Source organism: Scophthalmus maximus, chromosome 17 (assembly GCF_022379125.1).
Source record: "Scophthalmus maximus strain ysfricsl-2021 chromosome 17, ASM2237912v1, whole genome shotgun sequence".
Taxonomy (NCBI): Eukaryota; Metazoa; Chordata; class Actinopteri; order Pleuronectiformes; family Scophthalmidae; genus Scophthalmus; species Scophthalmus maximus.
In genome coordinates this window covers 19,608,455-19,632,659 of record NC_061531.1, presented here as the reverse complement: position 1 = coordinate 19,632,659, position 24,205 = coordinate 19,608,455, and the positions used below count along the sequence as shown (strand labels likewise).

General features: G+C 47.4%; 4 protein-coding genes across 10 annotated transcripts; 2 read left to right on the top strand and 2 right to left on the bottom strand.

The window, feature by feature from the left end:
• Positions 1-18: 18 nt before the first annotated feature.
• Positions 19-24,205, bottom strand: eif3d (eukaryotic translation initiation factor 3, subunit D). Of its 7 annotated transcripts, none has more exons than XM_047328246.1 (16): positions 24,081-24,205; positions 22,445-22,570; positions 22,314-22,359; positions 21,634-21,770; positions 21,427-21,512; positions 20,766-20,838; positions 20,434-20,549; positions 20,196-20,328; positions 19,858-20,005; positions 19,511-19,641; positions 19,261-19,346; positions 18,517-18,646; positions 17,921-18,063; positions 17,598-17,790; positions 17,397-17,490; positions 19-443 (listed from the first exon to the last, which is right to left on the bottom strand). In XM_047328246.1, the coding sequence occupies exons 2-16, from the start codon at positions 22,565-22,567 to the stop codon at positions 34-36; spliced, it is 2,049 nt and encodes a 682-aa protein (XP_047184202.1). In that variant the 5' UTR covers positions 22,568-22,570; positions 24,081-24,205; the 3' UTR covers positions 19-33. The 7 variants fall into 7 exon arrangements, with proteins under 7 accessions (XP_047184202.1, XP_035471725.1, XP_035471721.1 ...); XM_035615832.2 differs by lacking the exon at positions 19-443 and adding an exon at positions 17,163-17,304 and having other exon boundaries at positions 17,394-17,490; positions 24,081-24,146; XM_035615828.2 differs by lacking the exon at positions 19-443 and adding an exon at positions 17,163-17,271 and having other exon boundaries at positions 17,394-17,490; positions 24,081-24,146.
• On the bottom strand, positions 3,749-6,449 carry LOC118289162 (amine sulfotransferase). The gene is given in 8 exon segments (XM_035615929.2): positions 3,749-3,944; positions 3,946-3,991; positions 4,065-4,236; positions 4,351-4,445; positions 5,168-5,294; positions 5,368-5,573; positions 5,663-5,807; positions 5,850-6,449. Coding segments are annotated over 7 exon segments (873 nt in total). The 5' UTR covers positions 5,805-5,807; positions 5,850-6,449; the 3' UTR covers positions 3,749-3,859.
• apol (apolipoprotein L) lies at positions 6,666-10,425 on the top strand. Its single transcript, XM_035615793.2, has 4 exons — positions 6,666-6,849; positions 7,789-8,382; positions 8,827-8,946; positions 9,147-10,425. The coding sequence occupies exons 1-4, from the start codon at positions 6,785-6,787 to the stop codon at positions 10,132-10,134; spliced, it is 1,767 nt and encodes a 588-aa protein (XP_035471686.2). The 5' UTR covers positions 6,666-6,784; the 3' UTR covers positions 10,135-10,425.
• On the top strand, positions 13,880-19,642 carry LOC118289128 (apolipoprotein L4-like). The gene is given in 6 exon segments (XM_035615860.2): positions 13,880-14,059; positions 14,133-14,252; positions 14,614-15,079; positions 16,657-16,828; positions 16,902-16,947; positions 16,949-19,642. Coding segments are annotated over 6 exon segments (924 nt in total). The 5' UTR covers positions 13,880-14,021; the 3' UTR covers positions 17,031-19,642.

Genomic DNA, 24,205 nt, shown 5'->3' with positions numbered 1-24,205 from the left:
CCCAGTTTCCATATGGAGCCTCGTGGCGCTGGGTCAGAACCGGAGCTCCGCGGCGGTCAGAGGAGGAGGAGGCGGCGGCTCGGTGCCGGTCGACGGTCCGGAGAGAGCGCGACGAGCATCCAGGCATGAAGGGACCGGCTCACTCGACATGGAGCCGGCGGGACGAGGACGACGGGTCGGTGGGGCCGCCGCCGCAGAGGACGCTGCTCCTGCTTCTTCCTCCTCTTCCGCGGATGGAGGATGAGGATGAAGATGATGGTGATGATGCCGCTTGAATATCCAAATGCACCGCGGCGGTATCACACCCAGGACGGTCCCGCTCCTTCGGCCCTTGCGCCATGTAACAGGAAGAAACAATAAATTCTGATGAACGTTGCAGCTCCCCCCCCCCTGCTCCTCCTCCTCCGCCTCTTCCTCCTCCTCCTCCTCCTCCTCTTCTTCTTCTCCTGCTCCTTCGCTCCGTTCCTTCGCTCTCGGCCGCAGGTTTGTTCGCTTTGCAGGAGAAAGAAAGAAAGAAAGAAAGAAAGAATGTGTTACACAAGCGGGACTCGAGCAGATCCACCGAGCGACGGAGCCGCCGCCGTCACGATGCGCGCGTCAGACGTCCGGTCGGTCGGTCGGTCGGTCGGTCCGGTCCGGTCCGGTCGGTCCGGTCCGGTCGGTCGGTCGGTCGGTCGGTCCGGTCGGTCGGTCGGTCGGTCGGTCCGGGCTCCAGCCTGGTGTCGGTGTCGTCCCGTGCGTCGCTGCTCCGAATCCCGCAGGCAAGTTTCCGAAGGCCCACAGTGCATGTGTGTACATGTACGTGTGTGTATATTAATATATAAATGTGTGTGTGTATATATATATATATATATATATATATATATATATATATATATATAAATGTGTGTGTGTGTATATATATATATAAATGTGTGTGTGTGTATATATATATATAAATGTGTGTGTGTATATATATATATATATAAATGTGTGTGTGTGTGTATATATATATATATAAAAATATATATATAAATGTGTGTGTGTATATATATATAAATGTGTGTGTGTGTGTATATATATATATAAATGTGTGTGTGTGTGTGTATATATATATAAAAATATATATATAAATGTGTGTGTGTATATATGTATAAATGTGTGTGTGTGTGTATATATATATATAAATGTGTGTGTGTATATATATAAATGTGTGTGTGTGTGTGTGTGTGTGTGTGTATATATATATATAAATGTGTGTGTGTGTGTGTGTGTGTGTGTGTATATATATATATAAATGTGTGTGTGTGTATATATATATATAAATGTGTGTGTGTGTATATATATATATAAATGTGTGTGTGTATATATATATATATATAAATGTGTGTGTGTGTGTATATATATATATATAAAAATATATATATAAATGTGTGTGTGTATATATATATAAATGTGTGTGTGTGTGTATATATATATATAAATGTGTGTGTGTGTGTGTATATATATATAAAAATATATATATAAATGTGTGTGTGTATATATGTATAAATGTGTGTGTGTGTGTATATATATATATAAATGTGTGTGTGTATATATATAAATGTGTGTGTGTGTGTGTGTGTGTGTGTGTATATATATATATAAATGTGTGTGTGTGTGTGTGTGTGTGTGTGTATATATATATATAAATGTGTGTGTGTGTGTGTGTGCGCTCTGCGCTGCAGCAATGGAGGCTCGTTGCTGGAAAAGATATTAAAGATTTTTTTTTGAATTCCGTTTCTGTGAGTGGAGGGGGGGGGGGGTCTCTCTCTCCCTCCTCTCTCTCTCTCTCGCTCTCTACATAGATAGAGAGACTACCGAAGTGCAGTTGTGCGCACAGGCTGAGATCCGCGCGTCCGAAGTTTTTGTTATTATTATCATTATTATTGTTGTTAATATTATTATTATTATTATTGGTATTATTATTATTATTATTATTATTGGTATTATTATTATCATCATTATTATTATTGTCCAATTGTTGCAGCGCGTCTCTCGCGCACGTGCCCGCCGAATGAATGACGGTGAGCGACGTGCACGGGGCCGCGCACCAGTCTGATGTCGCTCATTGAGGGTTTTGGAATTCAGAGCTCAGCGTTCAACAACAAAAGTGTAATTGGTAATTACTGTGCAGTGTGTGTGTGTGTGTGTGTGTGTGTGTGTGTGTGTGTGGTGCTGATTGGACAGCTCCCTCCAGCTCTGCCTGTGGAGTTTGTCGCCTCCTGCTGTTCAAACAGCTTCATCACAACTGATCAAATGTCCAATTAAAAAAAGAAGAAAAAGTTTAAAAAGTATAGGAATATTTTTATATTCCTATACTTTTATAGGGGGGGGAGGAGGGAGGAGGGAGGAGGGAGGGAGGAGGAGGAGGGAGGAGGGAGGAGGAGGAGGGAGGAGGAGGAGGAGGAGGGAGGAGGGAGGAGGAGGAGGGAGGGAGGAGGAGGAGGGAGGATGGAGGAGGAGGAGGGAGGAGGAGGAGGAGGAGGGAGGAGGGAGGAGGAGGAGGGAGGAGGAGGAGGAGGGAGGAGGGAGGTGGAGGAGGGGGGAGGGGGGAGGGAGGAGGGAGGAGGGAGGAGGAGGAGGAGGGAGGAGGGAGGAGGAGGGGGGAGGGAGGAGGGAGGAGGGAGGAGGAGGAGGAGGAGGAGGAGGGAGGAGGGAGGTGGAGGAGGGGGGAGGGGGAGGGAGGAGGGAGGAGGAGGAGGAGGGAGGAGGGAGGATGGAGGAGGAGGAGGAGGAGGGAGGAGGGAGGTGGAGGAGGAGGAGGAGGGAGGAGGGAGGTGGAGGAGGGAGGAGGGGGGGGGAGGAGGAGGAGGAGGGAGGAGGAGGAGGAGGAGGGAGGAGGGAGGTGGAGGAGGGAGGAGGGGGAGGGGGAGGGAGGAGGGAGGAGGGAGGTGGAGGAGGGAGGTGGAGGAGGGGGGAGGGGGAGGGAGGAGGGAGGAGGAGGAGGAGGGAGGAGGGAGGTGGAGGAGGGAGGAGGGGGGTGGAGGAGGGAGGTGGAGGAGGGGGGAGGGGGAGGGAGGAGGGAGGAGGGAGGAGGAGGAGGAGGGAGGAGGGAGGTGGAGGAGGGGGGAGGGGGAGGGAGGAGGGAGGAGGAGGAGGAGGGAGGAGGGAGGTGGAGGAGGGAGGAGGGGGGGGGGGTGCTTTGCGTTGAACGTTGTTTCCTTCCTCACTAATTGAACCCGGTGAGCTGGAGTCTCTGGGTGCAGAAGCAGAGCTCCGGTCTCCAGGGTCCAAAAATAAAAGATCCCCTCGGTCAGTGAGTCCCAGAAGGAGGTGGATGTTACAAGTCGGCCCGGTGATGCGTCACTGCAGGAAGGTCGGCGGTCGGTGTTTCCTGTGTCCTCCCCCGTGTCCGCCTGCAGGTGAAGGCTTGTCTGACTCTGCCTGTCGGCCCTTGAAGGACGGGTCGTATGTTCACATGTTAACAAACTGGCAGCCATAGGAATTTTCTATTTCTCCATTTCAGGATTTAGGAAACTTCCTGAGCATTAATGTTGGATTTCTGTTCTTTACTTAGCTGAAGCAGTTCAGTCTTTAGTTAGTCTCACTAACGTTGAAGATTTCTAATGAAGTGAAACCCTACGTCCTCCAATACGACCAATACTACTGACTCACTTCGTAGAACAGGGTTACTCAGTTAGAACCTTCTTCTTAGAACAGTTTCCATTTTACTCCACAAACAGAAACGCAACTAAATTCCTTTCAACAGACAATAAAGATCAACAGATTGGCCAACAGCTTTTCTTCTCGTGTTTTATTTTCACTTTCTGAAGTGTAAGTACTCGTCCTCGACAGCGGGGAATCTTCAGGATGTCTCACGACTGTGAGGATTTTTATCTTATCTCATCTGCGGCTGCTCGTCTGCGTCCCAGATGAACGTCAGACACAAATCACCCAGTTTCTCCTGAAGCAGTCGGTCGACTCTCGCTCTGAGCGACAGTGAGGAGGTTCTTCCAGTCTCCGATCTTACCTGAAGTGAGAATGTGACGAGAGCTACGTCTGACATCTGTTCACATGCTTCTGCTGCAGTGACACTACTTTACCTTTGCGCATGAAGTTTCCACTGATCTTCTCTTTGGGGAGAAACTCATAGTTTGCTTTCGGGTCTTTCTTCATGGTCTTGAAAGTGGATTTCTCTACAACGTGTTCGATGTCTTCTTCACTGAGGTCTTTCCCCAAGAACTCGCAGATCTTGGTTACTTCTCTCTTCAGGTCCTAAAGAAGAGCAACAGAGACGACAACTTCATCGATCAACACGTCCCTTTAATTCGTGGTATGAGGATGATTCTAGACGTGATCCCACCCCTAAAAACAAATCAAACATCTCACCAGAACCATGTCCTCGTACTTCAGGAAGAGGATGTTGTACTGGTCTCTGTGTGAATGCCACTCCCTGATGTGGTGGAACCAGGACGATGCTCCGACTGTGGAACGGAACAAGAACATTCGGTGTTTTTCGAGCTGAGTCTTCGACTCATTCATCCTTTACCGCCTCACCAGGTCGACCCTGTGAGTGACCTCTGCAACAGGAAGGTCTAAGGAACCGATCAACAGTGTTCGGTCTCCTCCAATATCAATATGTTTGCTAGAATCACGTATGAAATATGTGCTATACGAATAAACTTGACTTGACTTGACACTTTCTAATTGTACACACTTTGGGGTCTTCGGACCTTCTGTCCCAGTTCTGAGCGACAGCTAAGTTTCTCTGCCCTGAAACAAGAGAAGGATAATCTGATTGATAACAAAAACAGTTTCATGGTTTTAGGACCATAACAATGATGCACGCTTAATAGAAAAAGTGGATACAATTACAACTGGAGAAGACTAATTATTTAAACAAGGGGATCGGATATCATTTTTACCCAGAAGCCATTAACGATCTGGACTGTCCTTGTCTGTGATTCCCCCGATAGTGGCAGGTTACCTATCGACCCTACCGATCGTCCCTCTCCGTCTTCAAGAACCTCAAGAGAATCATCCCACGCCTCTTCATACGACTTCAACTTCTCCTACTTTATTGATGTTCCTCAGTTGTCAGTCGCTTTGGATAAAAGCCAAATGAATAATCTAGTGCGATGTAAATGTAAACTAATCTCTTTGTCACTTGATCCCGATTAGACGACTCACATTTAATGCATCTCACCGTTGCCGCTCAAATATCCCTCGAGGAATTCCTCAAAGGTCTGTGGCGTCGCCAGGTCGGCGTAGACCTTGCTGAAGTGGTAGTAGGAGGCGATGTTGTCCTTTGGATTCCGCATCACGTAGATCATCTGACACAGAAACAACCAACACTCGGGGTTTGAAGAGAACCAGTGGACGACTGAACTTCCATACAACACTGACCTTTGCTCTCTTGTCCTTCAGCGCCGGGGGCATGAGGCCCGGGGTGAGGTGAGAGGCGAACAGCCGCGGAGAGGGCCTCAGGGAGTAGTCGTCTCGACCCTCCGTGTACTCCAGCCACGGCATCTGCTCCAAGTTGTTTGGATATTCATTCAGACCGCCGGCCAACTCACAGATGGAGATGACGATCTGCTGAGTCCATATCGTACCTGTGGGGGGGGGCGGGGTCACGAGTCTGTCAGGTTGTGAAACATGAGAGAGAGAAAACAATACGACGGGGAAGAGTTGTTTCACCCACCGGACTTTGGATACGTCACAAGGACGATGTCACTGTCCCGTGTTTCAAAGCTCTGGAGTGAGTCCAGGTGCTCGGCGGTCGTGAGGCCGATGGCAAAGTTGTAGTTCTTGTACCTGCAGAGTGAATCGCTGATCCGCTCCATGGTGCTTCGGAATCACACGGGAAGAATAAGAAGGAGGAGGTTGGTCACGAGTCTCTCGAGCAACAAGTCGAGGGGGAAGAGATAAAAACCCTCTGGCAGCTCTGAGCTGGACTCTGGACTTGTGCAAGTTATCAGAGCTGATGGCTCTTATCTGGAACACACTGCCACCTGCAGTCAGCTTCAAATACTGCACCTTGTCAGGTGGTTGTTTCTTTAAGTACATTGAACATAAACTATTCTATTAATGATGAGAATAAACCAACTGCAGTCAAGTTGGACCAGGTCTTATTCACCAGTCTGATCTGCTGGTGAGGACAGTCTGTGTTTGTAGGTTGATAAATGTTAAGAGTTACAGGCTTGATCTTACATAAGGGTATTAAGTCATTGCTCTGGATGGATCTTCATCTGCGTTCTTTACTCACCGCAGAACAAATTTTCCCCACGGGTTCATGAATAAAATGTGAAGTTGAAGTTGAGTCTGGGTTTGCTTGCTCTCACTTCAGTGCGACATGAAGTTGTCTTCCAACACCCGACATGAGCAAAGTTCAACACGACAACTCAAACATTTGATACCAGTAATAAGGAATGATTATATTAACTTTGTTTTAATTAAAATATGACTTTAATAATTATATATACATTTATTTTATATGCATACATGTTTTTTAATAGACATATATATATATATATATATTTAAACACATTTTAAACGCACCATTTCCCACCAAATGTGGAGGAGGAACAAACATCAGGAGCAAGAGTTCATTCACTTATTCATTCTCTGTCAAGTATCAAATCCACTTCCAGAGTTGAAAGAGTTAAGTGAGGACGTGCGATGGGTGCGGTTCATTCTGCGAGAGGAGAAAGTGAAACCTACCAGACAAAGAGTCACCGGCAGGTTTCCTACCCGGTGCTGCTGGTTCGGCTCATCGGCGACAAAAAGTTCAGAAACAACTCACAAGTTTCTTAAACTTCATCAGATGGACCGCGGCGAGGATCTGGAGCTGGAGGCGGAGGAGGAGATGGAGGAGATGTCTGCTGCGAGGTAAAGTGTGAAGAGAAGACATTCACAGGTAGAAGACGAGTCCGACCACGTCATTACTTCCTTAAAACAATAAAAAATTTAAAAAAATAAAATATATATATATATATATAAATATATATATATATATATATATATATAAATAAATAGCTCTTGTACTGGGACAAGTGATGGGCGAGACTTCCTCTGGGGACAAAGACAACCAGCTCAGGACAATCATATTTTCTGTAAAAACACCTGAGTTGAGAATGAGTGCAGACAGGGACGGTTTTATTTTTTTCATAAGTGCGCAGCAGCAGCGAGCGCGTCGCCGAGACCAGTGTGCGCGCCCCCGTGTGCCGCGCGAGGACGCGCACGACCGGGCGGGAAGAGACGACACCCTCCCCCCCCCTTCTCTGACGCGGTACAGTCTTCTCCTGGACAGCAGGTGTCGCTGCTGACAGAACACGATCTACACCTGGATCACGAGAAGAAGAAGGAGGAGGAGGCGTCACCGCGCACCATGGCAACGGCGACAGAGCCGGTGATGGGGATCGGAAGACGAGGAAGACATTGAGAGAAAAACAAACACCAAAGACAAAAAAGGAACAAAACGTATTACAAAAAAAAATTATTACAAAAAGAAACAAAACTTATTACAAAAAAATATTACAAAAATATTACAAAAAAAATTACAAAAAGAAACAAAACAGCCACAAATAGAAAAAAAATCATGACCAAAGGAAAAAAAAACCAAGACACAAAAACCAAACTCTCACATATGAAACAAAAGAAACACAAAGGGAAACAAAAAGGAAGAAAATGAACACAAAGAATAAAAATAAACCAACTACAAATAACACAAACACAAAGAAACAAAGAGGAACGTCTGGTGGAGTGAATCATGTTGAAGTGAGGCGCTCGGCTCAGTGTTCAAATGAAATGCTTCATGTCTTGGTGCAGGAAGGAGCTGCGGGAGGTTCTGTGCCGCTACGTCACAGGAACCCTGGTCGACGTCGACACCGTGACGGGATTCTGTGAGAAACTCTCCAAGTGGCTGCTCTGGAGGGAGACGGAGTTGAACATGATGATGGACGTCAAAGTCAGGGCGGACGCCGTGGAACTGGGCATCGGCCACGTGACCCGGTCGGAGAACAGAGGTAAGGCCTTGTGGGAGTACCTGAGGAGCAAGGTGACGCAGGTGACTGCCCACAGCCGGCGGGCGGCGCTGGAGGAGGAGCTGGCCGCCGTGCTCAAGGACACGCTGGGCGGCCTGGAGAAGCTCGACCGCTTCCTGGATGCGGTGGAGAAGCTGGCGGTCACCTCGCTGCACGTGTTCACCGAGAACCAGGCGACGCGTCTGTCGGAAAGCATCCGCCTCGGACGCGTTCGCGACGCCATCGCCGCCGCGCGGCTCGTCTGCCCCCTGCTGCTGGAGTTCAGACGAGACGCCGGCGCCTTCTTCCTGCCCCGACTTCACAATGTGGAGGTGCTGGCGTACGAGTTGGACAAATACCTGCGGACCACCCAGACAATCTGCGAGACGCTAATGAAAAGGTGAACAGCAAGTTCATGAGCAAACACAAATTTCCGGCGCACGTCTGAAATCAGCTCGTATGACACCGATTCTGGCCTCGGCACATTCGCCTCCAGTTGGTTTCTCGTATTGATTTTTCGTATTGATGTTATTGAGGCTCGGCGCCATCTTAGGTCAGCTGATCTTCTGGCAGTCCCCCAAATTCTGTCATGACTTACCAGCTGAGATGTGACATGCTTGATCCCTTATCGCTTCAGAATCCCTTCCAAAAACATTATGTTTTTAAAAGTTTTCATCTGTGTGGGAGTTGTAATTCATTTGATTCCAATATGTTGTTGTTTCATCCTTTTGTGCGGCACCAGGAGTAAAGAAACCCGCTATACAAATGGAGCTGCCTATTATTGTGAATATATTATTATTATTATGTGGTGTGGGCAGTAAAGTGTCTTTGTCCTTCCTCACAGCTCCCTCAGTGACGTTCACCTGAAGACGACTGTGGAAACTGCAGTGAAGTTGGACGTGGATCTGTCTGAGGACGACGTGCGGATGATGCTCGACCACATTCATCAGCTTGATGAGATCAGGTGAAAGTTGTGCAAATTATATTTGCTCCTTATCTACTGAGGTGAAGTACGTTGGAAATGCAATATGATTATGAATTAATTTTGATCCACAGTTTATACGTTGGCACTTGATTTTTCATTTCAGGCGGCTTTTAAACACGGCAATGCTAAACTTTGAGATCTAACTCATTCTTACCTAAATCCTCTTTTGTCCTCGTCAGGACCAACCAGCACTTCAGGACAGTGTTCCTGTTCCAGGAGGAATCATGTTGCGGCTTCATCACTGAGTTCAGCGAGCGACGGCCCGGGATGCTGCAGTTTCTCTCCGACATGGAGGAGAGTGCGGTCCGGCTCGACAGGATGCATCTGGGGGCGAAGATCTCCAGCGTTGCCGGCAGCTCGGTGGGAGCGGTCGGAGGTGTGCTCTCCATCGTCGGGTTGGCGTTGATTCCTGTGACGCTAGGAGCGTCGGCCGCCCTGATGCTGACAGGGGTCGGTCTGGGAGTCACCAGCGGCGTCAACAGCGCCGTCACCACCGCCACCGAGATCGGAGTCAACAACACACAACAAAATAAAGCCAGCCAAGCTTTGCAGAGCTTCATGAAGGATGTGCAGAGCCTCCAGGATTGTCTGGACAAGGTGACCAGTCAAACCGTCTCCAAGATGGAAAATAGTGTGATTGACACGACTCTGGGCGTGAGCAACGTTCTTGTTAAAGCCGGAGTTATTGGGAAAGGCATAGATGCAATAGTTGATTTAGCCTCTGCGCCTAAGTTCTTGCAAAGTGAAGAGGTGATTGCGGGTGTTGGCATGGCGGTGGCCCAGGAGGGTCAAGCATTACGTAACGTACCCAGGGTGGCGTCAGACATCCCCGACATCGGTCAGGCAGTAGCCAAAGGGCCCCTCGCTTTCTCCAGGTCAGCCAGGGCAGGTTTCATCACACTCAACGCTCTCTTCCTCGGCATGGACATCTTCTTCATCTGTAAAGACAGCATCAGTCTGGCCAAAGGCAGCAAGAACGAGGTGTCACAGCTCATCAAGGCCAGAGCGGCACTCTGGAGCTCAGAGATGGACTCGTGGCAGAAGATCCACGACTCCCTGAGCCAGGGCCTGGAAACATCAGAGAAAAAAAGAATTACTCTGGAGACGCCATTTTATCCAGAGATGCAAAGGGAGGCAGATACGGAAGTTCCAGCATGTGAGGCCTGAACGAGAAGAAGTTTTGTTTAACACGACAATTTATGCACTCACCAAGTCTTTTCATCAAGATGCCAAATCAATTTTATGTCTATGCAAATCCAACTCTGTTTATATATCTCACTGATTAGCATCCAGCATCCACCAAATTTAAGCTGTTGGAATAATTAGCTCCTGATATTAAACCTCGAGTGTGCAGCGGTGTGGGAGGAAACACCATGAATAGCAGCAATCAAATATGCAAGAATGTGGAACGGCCAGGAGGGCCAGGGGGGCCAGGGGGGCCAGGAGAGCCAGGGGGGCCAGGAGGGCCAGGGGGGCCAGGAGGGCCAGGGGGGCCAGGGGGGCCAGGAGGGCCAGGAGGGCCAGGGGGGCCAGGAGGGCCAGGAGGGTCAGGAGGGCCAGGAGGGCCAGGGGGGCCAGGGGGGCCAGGAGGGCCAGGAGGGCCAGGGGGGCCAGGGGGGCCAGGAGGGCCCCGCCCGAGGATCGAAGTAACCTAACAAGAATCTAGTCGGGGGTGGAGAGAAAACAAATTGAAGGACAAGTAATTTAGATTTATAATCAAAATCATGTCTGATATCATGTCTATTTTAAATCATACTTGTATACATTATATGTGATTATGCAATGCAAACTTTACCTGATAATAAATGTGAATGAAAAATAAAATGTCACTGCCTGAGCACAATGTTATGGACAATCGGTTTTAATTATATGTGTCATTGAATCTGGGCACTTTTCTAACGAATAAAGAAGAAAAAATGAAAGGAACCTTAACTGGTGAATTCTTCTTGGGCAGCTGAGGAGCAAAGAGGCGATGGCGAGGACGCTCAACAAGGGTTGGTTCGCCAAAATCAGAAACTGTTGGGTTCATCTCTTAAAAAGAAGAAAACAGGTGACAATGTGAAGCAATGCCTGAAAAAACCCTCTTTGGCTCGGTGAAGAAAAGCGTCTCTGCGGGAGGTTGGCACACAAGTGATGGAGAGACGACCTCAGCATCCAGGATGAAGGAACAGCTCAGGACCTGGAGTTCCCCTGAGGACACCAACACAGAACCATGTGGTTTCACTTTCATTTCAAGGGTCTATATGTGTGTGTGTGTGTGTGCGTGTGTGAGTCAGCCCATCAGGCTGCAGAGCTCGGGACAGCAGGGAGCCAACACCCGGTGAGTCGCTTCGCTTTCACTGGCAACTCATTGGTATTTCTTTTTAGAATTTAGCTCTAAATAGTTTCTGCAAGAAATGTGTGTTTTAGATTCTCCGGAACAGACGTTTGTCACTTTTACCTGTGTTGAAGAGCCCTGCGTGCGCGTGTGTGTGTGTGTGCGTGTGCGCGTGTGTGCGTGCGTGTGCGTGTGCGCGTGTGTGTCATATATCACCTCTCCTCTTGTCTCGTCATCGCAGCAAACAGCCTGAAGCCACAGAGGAGACAACACACCATGTCTGGGGACAGGTACAGATGGAGAGATGCTGAGCAGAGGCTCGGGTCAAGTCATGTCATCACACACTGGATTCACCTTGTAAAGATGACGTCATGGAAGAAAACGCTCTTTAATGCGTGATGCTCAAATTGGGGAAGCAGGGGCTGGTGAAACTCCCGACGGTCCAATTTGTGTAGTCACGGGAGATGACGAGGCACAGTGGATCCTGTCCAGCCCCGTCTGACGTCCTCCAGGCGCAGGCGCAGCGCGACGGTGGAGTTGGAATGATTATTCACAGATTCAATAAGTCACAAACCAAACGTCGTATGAACAGAAGTGCAGCCTCTTCCCAACCACAGCCGTGTTCACAATGAGCTGCAGCAACATCTTCATCCAAGAGTCCAGGGGTTTAATTTATTAAACTGTGCGTAGGACCCGGCATGTCCCCCTCCCCTACAGGCGAGTCCCCCTCCCTACAGGCCAGTCCACCTCCCTACAAGCGAGTCCCCCTCCCTACAGGCGAGTCCCCCTCCCTACAGGCGAGTCCCCCTCCCTACAGGGGAGTCCACCTCCCTACAAGCGAGTCCCCCTCCCCTACAAGCAAGTCCCCCTCCCTACAGGCGAGTCCCCCTCCCTACAGGCCAGTCCACCTCCCTACAAGCGAGTCCCCCTCCCTACAGGCGAGTCCCCCTCCCTACAGGCCAGTCCACCTCCCTACAAGCGAGTCCCCCTCCCCTACAAGCAAGTCCCCCTCCCCTACAGGCGAGTCCCCCTCCCTACAGGCGAGTCCCCCTCCCTACAGGCCAGTCCACCTCCCTACAAGCGAGTCCCCCTCCCCTACAAGCAAGTCCCCCTCCCCTACAGGCGAGTCCCCCTCCCTACAAGCGAGTCCACCTCCCTACAAGCGAGTCCAGCTCCCTACAGGCGAGTCCAGCTCCCTACAAGCGAGTCCCCCTCCCCTACAAGCGAGTCCCCCTCCCCTACAGGCGAGTCCCCCTCCCTACAGGCCAGTCCACCTCCCTACAAGCGAGTCCCCCTCCCCTACAAGCAAGTCCCCCTCCCCTACAGGCGAGTCCCCCTCCCTACAAGCGAGTCCACCTCCCTACAAGCGAGTCCAGCTCCCTACAAGCGAGTCCACCTCCCTACAAGCGAGTCCCCCTCCCCTACAGGCGAGTCCCCCTCCCTACAGGCGAGTCCCCCTCCCCTACAAGCGAGTCCACCTCCCTACAGGCGAGTCCAGCTCCCTACAGGCGAGTCCAGCTCCCTACAAGCGAGTCCCCCTCCCCTACAAGCGAGTCCCCCTCCCCTACAGGCGAGTCCCCCTCCCTACAGGCGAGTCCCCCTCCCTACAGGCATGTCCCTCTCCCTACAGGCGAGTCCCCCTCCCTACAGGCATGTCCCTCTCCCCTACAGGCAAGGCGGTGATTTGCATTACTTTTAGTAAGGGTCCTACGCACCATTTTATAAATGAGACCCCTGGACTCCGGTCTGGAGGAATCACGTCAGGGACCGTTTGCAAAGTGCAACGCCGAAAAGACAAGCTCCCCAAAAAAATCCATAGGTTCACTGCTCTTAACTGTAGAATCACCAAAATCATCCCAGACAAAGATGAACCTCCCATGGTCAGAATACAGCGAATACTTTGGGAAAAATGCTGCAGCCTCATTTTTAAAAAAAAATTGAAATAATGTTTAATAACTTCATTCCTCTGCAGTGTACCATCACCAAAAATCCCCCCAGACAAAGACGAACCTCCCATGGTCAGAATACAGCTCTTATTTTGGGAAAAAATATGCTTGAGTTCAATTATAGGGAATAAAAAAAATTAACCACATCATCCTGTGCACTGTAAAGGTTTTTGACAGTTTCACAATTTTAAATTTCAAATCTGCGTTAACAATCAAAAGATGATTAAATAAGAACAGCTTTTAAATATTGCTGGTTGACGTTTGTGGCTCCGAAAATTCTCGAGCCGTACATCTCCCTTTCCCTGGTACGAGTCATCCAACACTGCCTGAAGTGTGGAGATATTGGTGCTTTGTGTTACAGAGAGGACCTGCAGGAGGCCTTGTGCCGGTACGTCACAGATACCCTCAGTTACACTGGCACAATGAGCAGCTTCTGTGAGAAGGTCTCTCAGTGGGTGGATAAAGGGAAGACGGAGTTGGGGAAGCTCAAGCACGAAACCAACTCTGACAGTTTGGCTGCTGTGCTGAAGGAAACCCTGGGAGGCCTGGAGGAGCTCCAGGGCTTCCTGGATGCGTTGGAGAAGCTGGCGGTCACCTCGCTCCATGTGTTCGTGGAGAACCAGGGGACTCGTCTGCCTGGAGGGACGAGCCTCGAACATGTCCGGGAGGTCATCAAGGTCGCACGACTAATCTGTCCTCTATTCCTCCACTTCAAAAGAGATGCAAAAGCCTTCTTCCTTCCCAGACTTCAGAATCTGGAGGTGCTGTCGTACCAGTTGGACGAATACATAATGAACACCGAGAAAATCGCTGAGGCGTTTGAACAGAGGTACGCTGACATTTTATGGACATTGTATTTTGTTTTCATGTGTGTAAATGTGTATTCAACGTGTTCTTGACAGCATCCTCCGTGACCTCAGCCTCAAGGTGAATCAACGAACTGTGGTGAACCTCGACGTGGCTTTGTCTGAAGACGACATACGAAGAATGCGCTTCCAAATTGATCAGCTGGCTAAAATCAGGTATGAATCCCCTGCGCTGTTTGATTGTTCTGCCAAAAAGGTTTACAAAAGAAGTGCTTACTAGAGCCAAACAAAGTACAGCTGAGACAGATGGATGGACGGATGGATCATCCCGTAACCATGTCATCCTGCCGTTGACAAATGAAAACTTTGATCCGTCCGTGGCGCCACAGCAAAAGTCAGAGGATCAGTCAAAGTCATTAGGCTTCATCCTGAAGAATGTCTGAACAAAATACAGACATTCATGTCAAGACAATCACTGAAGTCCAGAAATATCACCCTGCTGAACCTTCACCATTCATTGCGGCTGATAGACGTGCTGAGCTTGAATATTGTTAAAGTTGTCCTATCTCTTGGTCAGGATGGACCCACATTACCGACTGGTGTTCCTGTTCAAGAAAGTGAAGCTGTGTTCCCACTTCATCACTGAGTTCAGCAAGAGAAAGCCCGAGATGCTGCAGTATCTAAAAGACCTGGAGGAGAGTGCCGCTCAGCTCGACAGCATGAGTAAGGGGGCAGCGATCTCCGGTGTGGTGAGCAGCTCAGTGGGAGCTGTTGGGGGCGTTCTCTCCATCGCCGGTTTGATACTGGCTCCTTTCACCTTTGGCACATCTCTGGGCATGACCATCGATGGGGTCGGGATGTCAATCGCCAGCGGTATCACAGGCATTGTCACCACCGCCACCGAGATGGGAGTTAACGCTACACAAGAAGAGAACGCGAAAAAAGCCTTCCAAGGCTTCATGGAGGATGTGCAGATTATCCAGGCTTGTCTGGAGGAGGCGACCAGTCAACCAGACACCAATCTAGAAACATGTGGACCCAATGTGAGTTTGGCAGCGGGCGAGATTTTGAATTCCCTTGGTAATATTGGAAACAATGTTTGGTCAATAGTCCAGGAAGCCCCTGATGCTAATGTGATTAGAGCCATGAGAATAGAAATGCAGGAAGCAAATGCAGCACGTATCGTGTCCACGGAGGCAGCAGGTAGCGTGTCCAGTTTGGCAGCACGTAGCGTGTCCAGGGCGGCCTCAGAAATCCCAGAAGTTGGTCAGGCAGCATTCAAAGGCACTCTCGCTCTCTCCAAGTCAGCCAGGGCAGTTTCCGGTGTGCTCAGTGGTGTTTTCCTCGCCGCGGACATCGCCTTCATCTGTAAAGACAGCATCCGTCTGCACCAAGGCACCGAGACTGAGGTGTCAAAGTTCCTCAGGCCCAGGGTCGAGCTTTGGAGCTCAGAGATGAAGTCGTGGCAGAAGATCCACGACTCCCTGTGTCTGGGCCTGGAAAAGGTGGAGAAAAACCACGCGACACTCGTCAGTCCATTTTATCCAGAGGCAGAAACACTGACCCGCTGATCGGAGGCGGAAAACAGTGAAGAGAACTGCATTATCAACAAGTTCTCCAAATGACATGTTTGTAGGCCTTTAAAACAACACGTAGTAGAGTCGGACGATAGTAACCTTTGATCTTAGACCTATATTCTACAAACCACACGTGTGAAAACTCAGCCTAGTAAAATAATACTTAATCCTTAATCATTTGAGTATCTTTCAGGAATGACTGACGAGCTGTGATTCTCAAGGTATAAACCATCTGTCCAACTTCTTTTTTCGTCATAATTGTACTTTATAGCCAGCAAGTCTTTTGTTAATTGTTTAAGTTTGTACCTTTGCCATGAACAGGATCATCTTCGTACATATATTCCTACGATGTCATGTCACAGGCATATATGGACTTTAACTGCTCATCATAGTTACATAAGTGAAATTTGAATCATTAAGCAGGGTGCGAGTAGTACTTCATGATGTATTGCATGACCTTCATATAAACATGCAGTATATATACATATACAGTATTTGTTTGTTTTTTTGCAATGATATTGTAGTTGGGGCAGGACTGTATCAGCACTGCTTCTCCCTGCTCCTTCTCAAACGCATCCTTGTTTTGTTCTTTGATGGAGTCAGTGATTTATCTGTTTGTGTTTTGTCTTTTTATCTGATTATGTTTAGAGATAAATAAAAATGTAATCAAATCAAATACTCCTGCTTCAACATAAACACGTCTCATGACTTGACGTGTGAGCTGCATTTCAGTAATTAAATCCTAATAAATGTAAACTCTGAACAAGAAATTAAAGCCGACGTCTGACAACTTTTTGTCTTGGACTCGTCATTGTGGTGTTGAAACTGACTGCGAAGTGTAATGGTGGTCGACTACAGGTGTTAAACTGATAGTTCAGTGATTTTGAAGTGGGGTTGTATGAGGTTCTTGTGAATAGTTAACGGTGATCAGGGCTGGAGTTTGATGGAGTTTGGAGGAGAAGTGGATGTAGTGAAAGTCAAAGGGGCATGTTGATAAATTCTTAGTCAGAGTTGAAGTTGTCGTCTCTGTTGCTCTTCTTTAGGACCTGAAGAGAGAAGTAACCAAGATCTGCGAGTTCTTGGGGAAAGACCTCAGTGAAGAAGACATCGAACACGTTGTAGAGAAATCCACTTTCAAGACCATGAAGAAAGACCCGAAAGCAAACTATGAGTTTCTCCCCAAAGAGAAGATCAGTGGAAACTTCATGCGCAAAGGTAAAGTAGTGTAACTGCAGCAGAAGCATGTGAACAGATGTCAGACGTAGCTCTCGTCACATTCTCACTTCAGGTAAGATCGGAGACTGGAAGAACCTCCTCACTGTCGCTCAGAGCGAGAGTCGACCGACTGCTTCAGGAGAAACTGGGTGATTTGTGTCTGACGTTCATCTGGGACGCAGACGAGCAGCCGCAAAGATAAAAATCCTCAGTCGCCATCGCTGCGTAAAGTCGCTGCTGATGAGTGAACTTCAAATGCATCCTGAAGATTCCACGCTGTCTACGACGAGTACTTAAACTTCAGTTAGTGAAAATAAAACACGAGAAGAAAAGCTGTTGGCCAATCTGTTGATCTTTATTGTCTGTTGAAAGGAATTTAGTTGCTTTTCTGTTTGTGGCTGCTTCGGTCACCGGAGACGACTCTCCACTTCAGTTCTCTTCTTCTGGAACAAGAGGAGGAGAAACAGTTTACATCCCTAAACAAAACAGGAGTAATATGGAAACTGTTCTTTGCAGTAGGTTCTGTGTAATTATCCCTCCTTTAGAATTAACTACTGAATCTCACCACCTTCTTCCTCCTCGTCCTCTTCTTCCTCCTCTTCCTCCTCCTCCTCGTCAGAGCTGAAGGTCCCGTCGGGCAGACTGTACACCCGAATCACTTGCTGTTGACCAAACAAAGAAAGATCAGTGTCGGCTGCGATACGTTTCTGGCCGCCTCTCGCTCTAGTGTGTCGTCCTGCGGTTCAGAACGGACGCCGCGACCTCTCACCTTGTTGGGGTCCTTCAGGATGAGGTACTTGCCCTCGTCCAGCTTGCGGCAGATGTCGATGACGCAGCGGAGGATGCCCCAGGCGTTCTCCATGCTCAGGTTGATCTGGCTGGCGAACTCGTTGGGCTTGAACTGCTGGGTACCCAGGATGACGTGGCGAGCAGAGTCCTTCGCGTGATACCGAGACACGTACCTGCAGAACGCACAACATAGTCAACGCGACCTGTCTTAATCGACTGGTTAAACAAGCGCAAGCTTTTTCACATAAATACAAACGTTTACTCTGCCAGTTTGATAAATCCAGGCCCACTGGTGTTCCTCACCCCAGTTTGAGGTACTCGGATCCCGCCAGCATGGCGCAGCAGGTCCAGCGAGCCAGTTTGTAGCTGTTGTTCTTCAGCTCAGTGGCCAGGACGGCACCTCGCTGAGAGTCCAGCTTCTGACGCCAGTCCACGCCGTTACAATGCTGACGACGAAAACAAAAACAAGGAGGAGCGGAAGAGGAAGACGTTACTTACAGAACAAGCAACTGTTTTGACTGGAGCTGGAAAGTTAAGGGTCTGTGCGCGGTGGCAATGCTGCGTTCACACAAAAACATCCTAGCTAATTTTCGTAGCGTTGTTTCGCCCACGCTGATTTTGGGCGCAGCATCATTTTAACTAAAAAATAGACAAATATCTGCGCGTTCTCTGTCGGACGCTGATGTCAGTGAATCTCAACGTGCACTGGCATTTCGCAACGTTGCATCAATTCGCTTGAGTTCAAGTTGCTCAACTCTCGCATCTTAATATCATTGCTCAAAATATTCGATTCACACTTGGTGTGAACATAAGACTCCAATGAGTCAACGTTTGAATTTCCTTCACAACAATTCACAAAACAACAACAACAAAAAAGCTTCAGTCGCTCCTCCTCTTACCCTGGAGTCCCACTCGTTGAGGGTCTTGACGTTGATGAAGGACACCTCTCCGTTGGCCCCGGTCATCACTCCGTCGTGCTCGCAGCGCACAATCAGGTCGATGTCTTCCCCGAGCTTCCATTGGCGGTACCTGAAACACAGAGAGGAAACGTGTTAGTCTGATACGTCTCGGCTCACTTTGGATTTTCCAAGAGGCGTTACCGACGGGCGCAGTTCAAAGTGCCTCCGGATGCAATTGGACAGAAACTACAACCAGTGAGAGCAACAAATCATGTGACAATAACTACATTATCTACCTATTGTTCAATACATGAATATGAACAAATTTTTATTGACCTCAATTACAGTTGTTGTGTTTGTCAACAACAGTCCAGCAAAGTCTCGCTGCTTCTGTCCTCGCATCTATTCTCGCCGTATGATTATAATAAATCACTGGTTTGGTTTATAAAGTGTCAGAAAATATGGATTTGTTAGTATTTTTTGTAAAAATGTTGGATTACATTTCTCTCGACCTAAATCGTGAAGGACTTCACTATCAAAAAAATGACTAAGTATTCAATTTCTGTGAATAAGTTATTAGAAATATTACACACTTTAGCATTAAGCAAAAACACGTGTCAGCGCTTGTGATTTACATTCATTTTAAAGAACTACTTTATCTCCAACTCCTGATGTATTTTCCATCTGTGGTAAAAGAACAACAACCTTGACAGTAGACTGAACCGCTTGGTTTCCTGATCCTACCTGTAGGCTACAGACGCCACCTCACTCTTATCCGTGTCCTCCTCCACGAACGGGTTAGGGTTAGGAAACTTGTGCCGCTCGCCACCCTGTAGAAAAGCAAACAAATGTGACATGGTTGTGAAAGAATGACACCATTTGGACGTACGATGTCTTTAAAAGACTAATTTCCTACCTGCTGTCAGAATAATATATAGAGATGATATGGGTCATATTAAATTTGACACGTGTGTGTGTGTGTGCGTGTGTTCACCATTCGTAAACACTGCTGGCTGAAGTTGTGGTTGATGTACGTCGCCTCCATTGCCAGGTTGCGAGGCGAGTTAAAGGAGTTGCCCTCATCCTGCGGAGGCTCGTTGGCGGTCTCGCTCACAGTCAGCAAATCTGAGGGACGGCGTGACAGGCGTTATCGTTGAAGGAAAATGGGTACCAAACCCTCAAAGGTTGGCCGCTACGTTTATTCACCTCAAAGTTATTCTGCTTTAGCTTTATAGGCGGGCTTTTAATGTGAAAAACATCTGGATGCATTGCTGCTAACTTAAAGGGGCAGTGAGCGTTTTAAGCCCCCGGCCAGTGAAATGAAATAGACGTGAGTCTCACCAAAGTCAGAGTTGTCCCTCTTGTCGAAGAACAGCTTGTTGCCCACTCTCTGCACGATGATGTCCCAGGAGTTGACAGAGCGCGTGCAACACATCAGGGTGGCCAAGATGGCGTCGGTGGCGAACACGTTACCCTGAGTCTTCGCCAGCTGGGGGAGGAAATGAGACGACGATGATTAAATGTCGAAAAAAGACATAACCGGACAGTCGCAACAGCTGTTAGCAGGTCATAGCTGGTACTTAGGAACCAGCATGATGAAACGCAGCGTCAGCGAGTCCCAACAATCACGAGACTAGATTAAACTAGAACATAAATTGTTTTACAACAGCATCTTATACCTTGCGGATGACGGGATCATCGGTGGTGGTAACAGTGTGGAAAATCCTCTTGATGCTCTTCAGCTGCTTCTCGTTGCGAGTGGTGACTCGGTCAAAAGCCTTGTCGTAGTACTCCAGGCCACCGCAGCACTCGCTGGAAACAAAAAGGGAAAAGTGACCAGTCGTCGTCAGCTTCTTCCGTTTCACCGTCGAGGTGAGTTTAAAACAGCAAAAGGGGCAAAAAGGACGTTTCACTTACATGTCGAGAGGGTCGGCCACCTCCATGTACCTCATCTTCATCAGTCGGGGGAAGTCCATCTCCTCCTTCACCTCCCAGTCGCTCCTCACCTCCACAGACGAGTCTCTGGGCTTCAGCTGTGTCGCGTTGAACACGAGATGTGGTTAAGTTTTGAAATCTTGACATAAGAAACGACTTGTCTATTGTTATTCTTTCAATTAATCTTCTATAAAAGTCAAGAACATTACAGGAAACTGTGCGCATGCCTGTTTTAATTCAAAATGACAAAGTTATTTTCTAAACCAACGACCCTTGGTTGCGGTTCGGACAAGCGAGTTAAACTGATCTCGCACCTGAGATTTCTGGTCCCACTTCTGACGGACGCCAAACTGCTTCTGGAACTTCTTCTGCAGGCGCATACGATCCCTGAGAGGAAAACACAACTGAGGTCAAACCAAAGCATCAACAGTCTGAAGAGCGGTTGGTAAGAAAAATTATAATGTGCAAATGTGATCTCATGCTGAGATAATTTTACTTGTGTGTGAAGTGTTTTATTTTGTTCCAATTGATTTATTTTAAGAAATATTGTGCTTTGTTGGTATAATGCCTGCTGTGTCATGTAATAAATATTTATAAATTGTACTTTTGTAATCGATCTTTATCCTTGATAATCAAGATAAAAAAGTAAAATAAAATTTTTTACAAAGCGCTTTCAGGCTGTTTAATTTAAGCAATGGTGAAAAAATTGCCAAAATAAATGTATTTTGGTGCATCCCTAATATACATGTTTAAAATTACAATGGCAAGTTTTACTAAGTTATTGTTGTTATCAAACCCGTATGACAAAGAAATGCAATAAAGGCTGGATATTTTAAAGTTAATCATAAACAACTAAATGAAAAGAAACCAAATAAATAGAACTTGAATTAAGATAACAGAAACATAAATGAACTTCTTTTCTGCACCGTTTATTCTGTAAAATGAAAGATGCAGATGTGTCTGTGAGAGTCTCACCTCTCCTTCTGCTTGGCGCTCTTCGGGAGTGTCTGCATGTTGAACTGCGTCAGGTTCCTTCGATCCTTGTCTCTGCGCAGATTCCTCTGCGGAAACAAATGTCATCCTGTCATGGGACTACCTCAAGTACAAAACAACTCTTTTATCTGGAGCCATTTAAAACCTGCAGCGGCTCTTTTGACACTCCGTGTTTTCCGACTGTCGTACCTGAGCAAACCTCATGCGGTTCCTCTGGTACGCCGTCTTCTGGGTCTTGGCCGTGTCCACCAGCTGGAAGCTCGTCTCGTCCTCCTCATGGAAGTAGGCGTACTGACTGCCGCCTCCGAACTGAGAGGAATACTTATCTGAAGACAGAACACACACGAGCCGATCAGTGTTTCAGCTAACGACATTTAAAACATTTCAACTCTTGCAGTGAAAAGCATTTCCCACGAGTGCAGGACATTTAGTTAATCTGGATTTTCAAATCACGGATGTTTGGAGACTGACGTTCTAATTACAACCTGACTGACACTGGATTTCTGAGGCTGATGAGATAAAGAGTTCTGATGTCATTTATTTTTCTATCAAATTACTTCACGTCAGTAACTTTGTGTCGTCTCTCTCTCTCTCTCTCTCTCGTTGTTTTTGTCTTGTTGCAGCTCTGCATGTGTCGATTAATGTTTAAATCAATATTTTCTTGATGTGTTCCACTGCTTTAATTTTCTCAGCATGGTATTGACTTTTGTTGTTGTGGTTGCTTCTGATTTTAATTGTTAACCATCTGGTTTCAGAACATTTCTCTTAGGAGATTGAGTCAGCTGACGAACGTGGGAAACATTTACAGACATTGTGCGGTAAATTAAATCCAATGAAGTTTACATGAGGAACGTTTAGGATCAACTTACTTGTGTATCTCTTGTCCTGATAAGTTGCTCCAGTCCAGTCAGCAACCTGCGAAAAAGATGCACAACGTGAGAGGAAGCGGTGGAAATCAACCTGGTTCTGTCAGAGGGAAGAAGTATCTGACGGAACAAACCTTCCCCAGACGGTCTCCCTTGCTGAATGGCTGGTAGGGCATGTCTTTGAACTTCTCCGGGACGGCACACGGACCCCATCCCGACGGATTGTCCTGGATCACAGGGGCGTTGAACTTCGCCATGTCCTGAGAGGAAAAAAGACGAGAAAAGCGTAAAGAAGCATTTCCAGAAAACGAAGATAAGCGAGGTGGGATGAATCCATCTCAGACGCGAACGGGGTCTCAGGCAACAAGCAGCACTGGCCTCTTCAGCAATGCACTAGAAACAAGCACTGATCAGCTTGCGCAGTGGGCTCGTCATCACCGACCCGACAGAATATCAGCTCCAGAGCACAACTATACTCTATCTATTACAATAAGCTGTTGATCATCACTAGGGCTGCAACTAGCGATTATTGTCACTATTGATTAATCTGTCGATCATTTTCTCGATCAATCAATTAGTTGTTTAGTTCAATAAAATGGTGAAAATGTCGATCGCGTTTCCCCAAAACTCCAACACAATGTTTTGTTTTGTACACACCACATACCTTCAGTTTACTGTCACAGAGGAGCAAAGAAACATGATATTCCCATGTAAGAGGCTGAAATCAGAGAATTAGGACTTTGTTTCCCCCAATGAAAACTACTTCAACAGATTAATGGATGAACAAAATACCTGGCGATTAATTTTGGAGACGATTACTAATCGATCAACTGCTGGAGCTCTAGTTTATATATATATATATATTCCATCTTTTCCAATATTCATCTTCACATTATTGGCAACACTAAAAAGACTTGTCCACTTCAGAGCTTTTACTGGAATAAAAAAAACAACTTTGAGGATTTCATAGATTTACTTTTCACCTTTTTACTCATCCTCCAATAAGGACGACACTCCTTCATATTGAATATTATATAAACACTTTTTTTTATTGAAATACGCATGTGACCAAACACCGAGACAGTTCCAGTAGACAGGGTTCAGAGATGTTTCCAGTCAAGTTCAAGCACTTTCCAGGTCAATTACACATTTCTACCAATACATCCGTTTAAAGAGATGGTATCAAGTTATAAACAACCAAAGTCCTGTTTCATACTATCAGAAGGATGAGAAATGAAAGGAAACAAGTTTATTATTATTATATGGTTTTACAGAACAAAATCAGATGCAATTGTAGCATTTTCAAGCACTTTATCCAAAATGCAAGCATTTTTAAAAACACAACTTTACAATCCAAGCATTTTCAAGGATGTCAAGCACCCGTACGAACCCCGAGGACAGAGAAACGATTCTTCCGGAGCAGCGATGCTAACGTTAGCATTCAAAATGAAGCAGGACTGAGCAGAAGACAGACCGATTACTGAACCCAGCGCGCTCCTGGATGGAGGGTTTATATATATATATATATATATATATATATATATATATATATATAAACATTATCTAATAGGTGTGGCCTGGTTAGCTAACAGTGGCTAAGGCTAACGCTAGTCATCCGTGCCAGGTGGCCCGGCCTAGCGTGGCTAAGCTAACCGAGCTATCCGGCTAACACCGTCACCGGACTCTGCGGGTGAGGATCCACACACACGACGGGGAAACAGCGGCTCTTCGCCGGGCGGTGCTGTGCGTGTTCACCGCCGAGGGACTCACCGTGAGCGATGTGACACCGAGCAGAGCTCTTCGAATCGCGCCGGTCCTCACACGGTGGAAAGTCGCGACGCGGCGCCGGAGCAAAAAGGAAGTAGTCGACTGCCGTAAAGCGACAGGAAGGAGGA

Bases quoted from the DNA above. Each gene is read 5' to 3' on its own strand.
- apol (XM_035615793.2), top strand. From the start codon at position 6,785: ATGGACCGCGGCGAGGATCTGGAGCTGGAGGCGGAGGAGGAGATGGAG. The intron at 6,850-7,788 runs GTAAAGTGTGAA...GTCTTGGTGCAG, and splicing joins GAGGAGATGTCTGCTGCGAG to GAAGGAGCTGCGGGAGGTTC. The intron at 8,947-9,146 runs GTGAAAGTTGTG...TGTCCTCGTCAG, and splicing joins CATCAGCTTGATGAGATCAG to GACCAACCAGCACTTCAGGA.
- eif3d (XM_047328246.1), bottom strand. From the start codon at position 22,567: ATGGCGAAGTTCAACGCCCCTGTGATCCAGGACAATCCGTCGGGATGG. The intron at 21,771-22,313 runs GTAAGTTGATCC...TTCTGTCTTCAG, and splicing joins TCAGGACAAGAGATACACAA to ATAAGTATTCCTCTCAGTTC. The intron at 21,513-21,633 runs GTACGACAGTCG...TTGTTTCCGCAG, and splicing joins ACCGCATGAGGTTTGCTCAG to AGGAATCTGCGCAGAGACAA.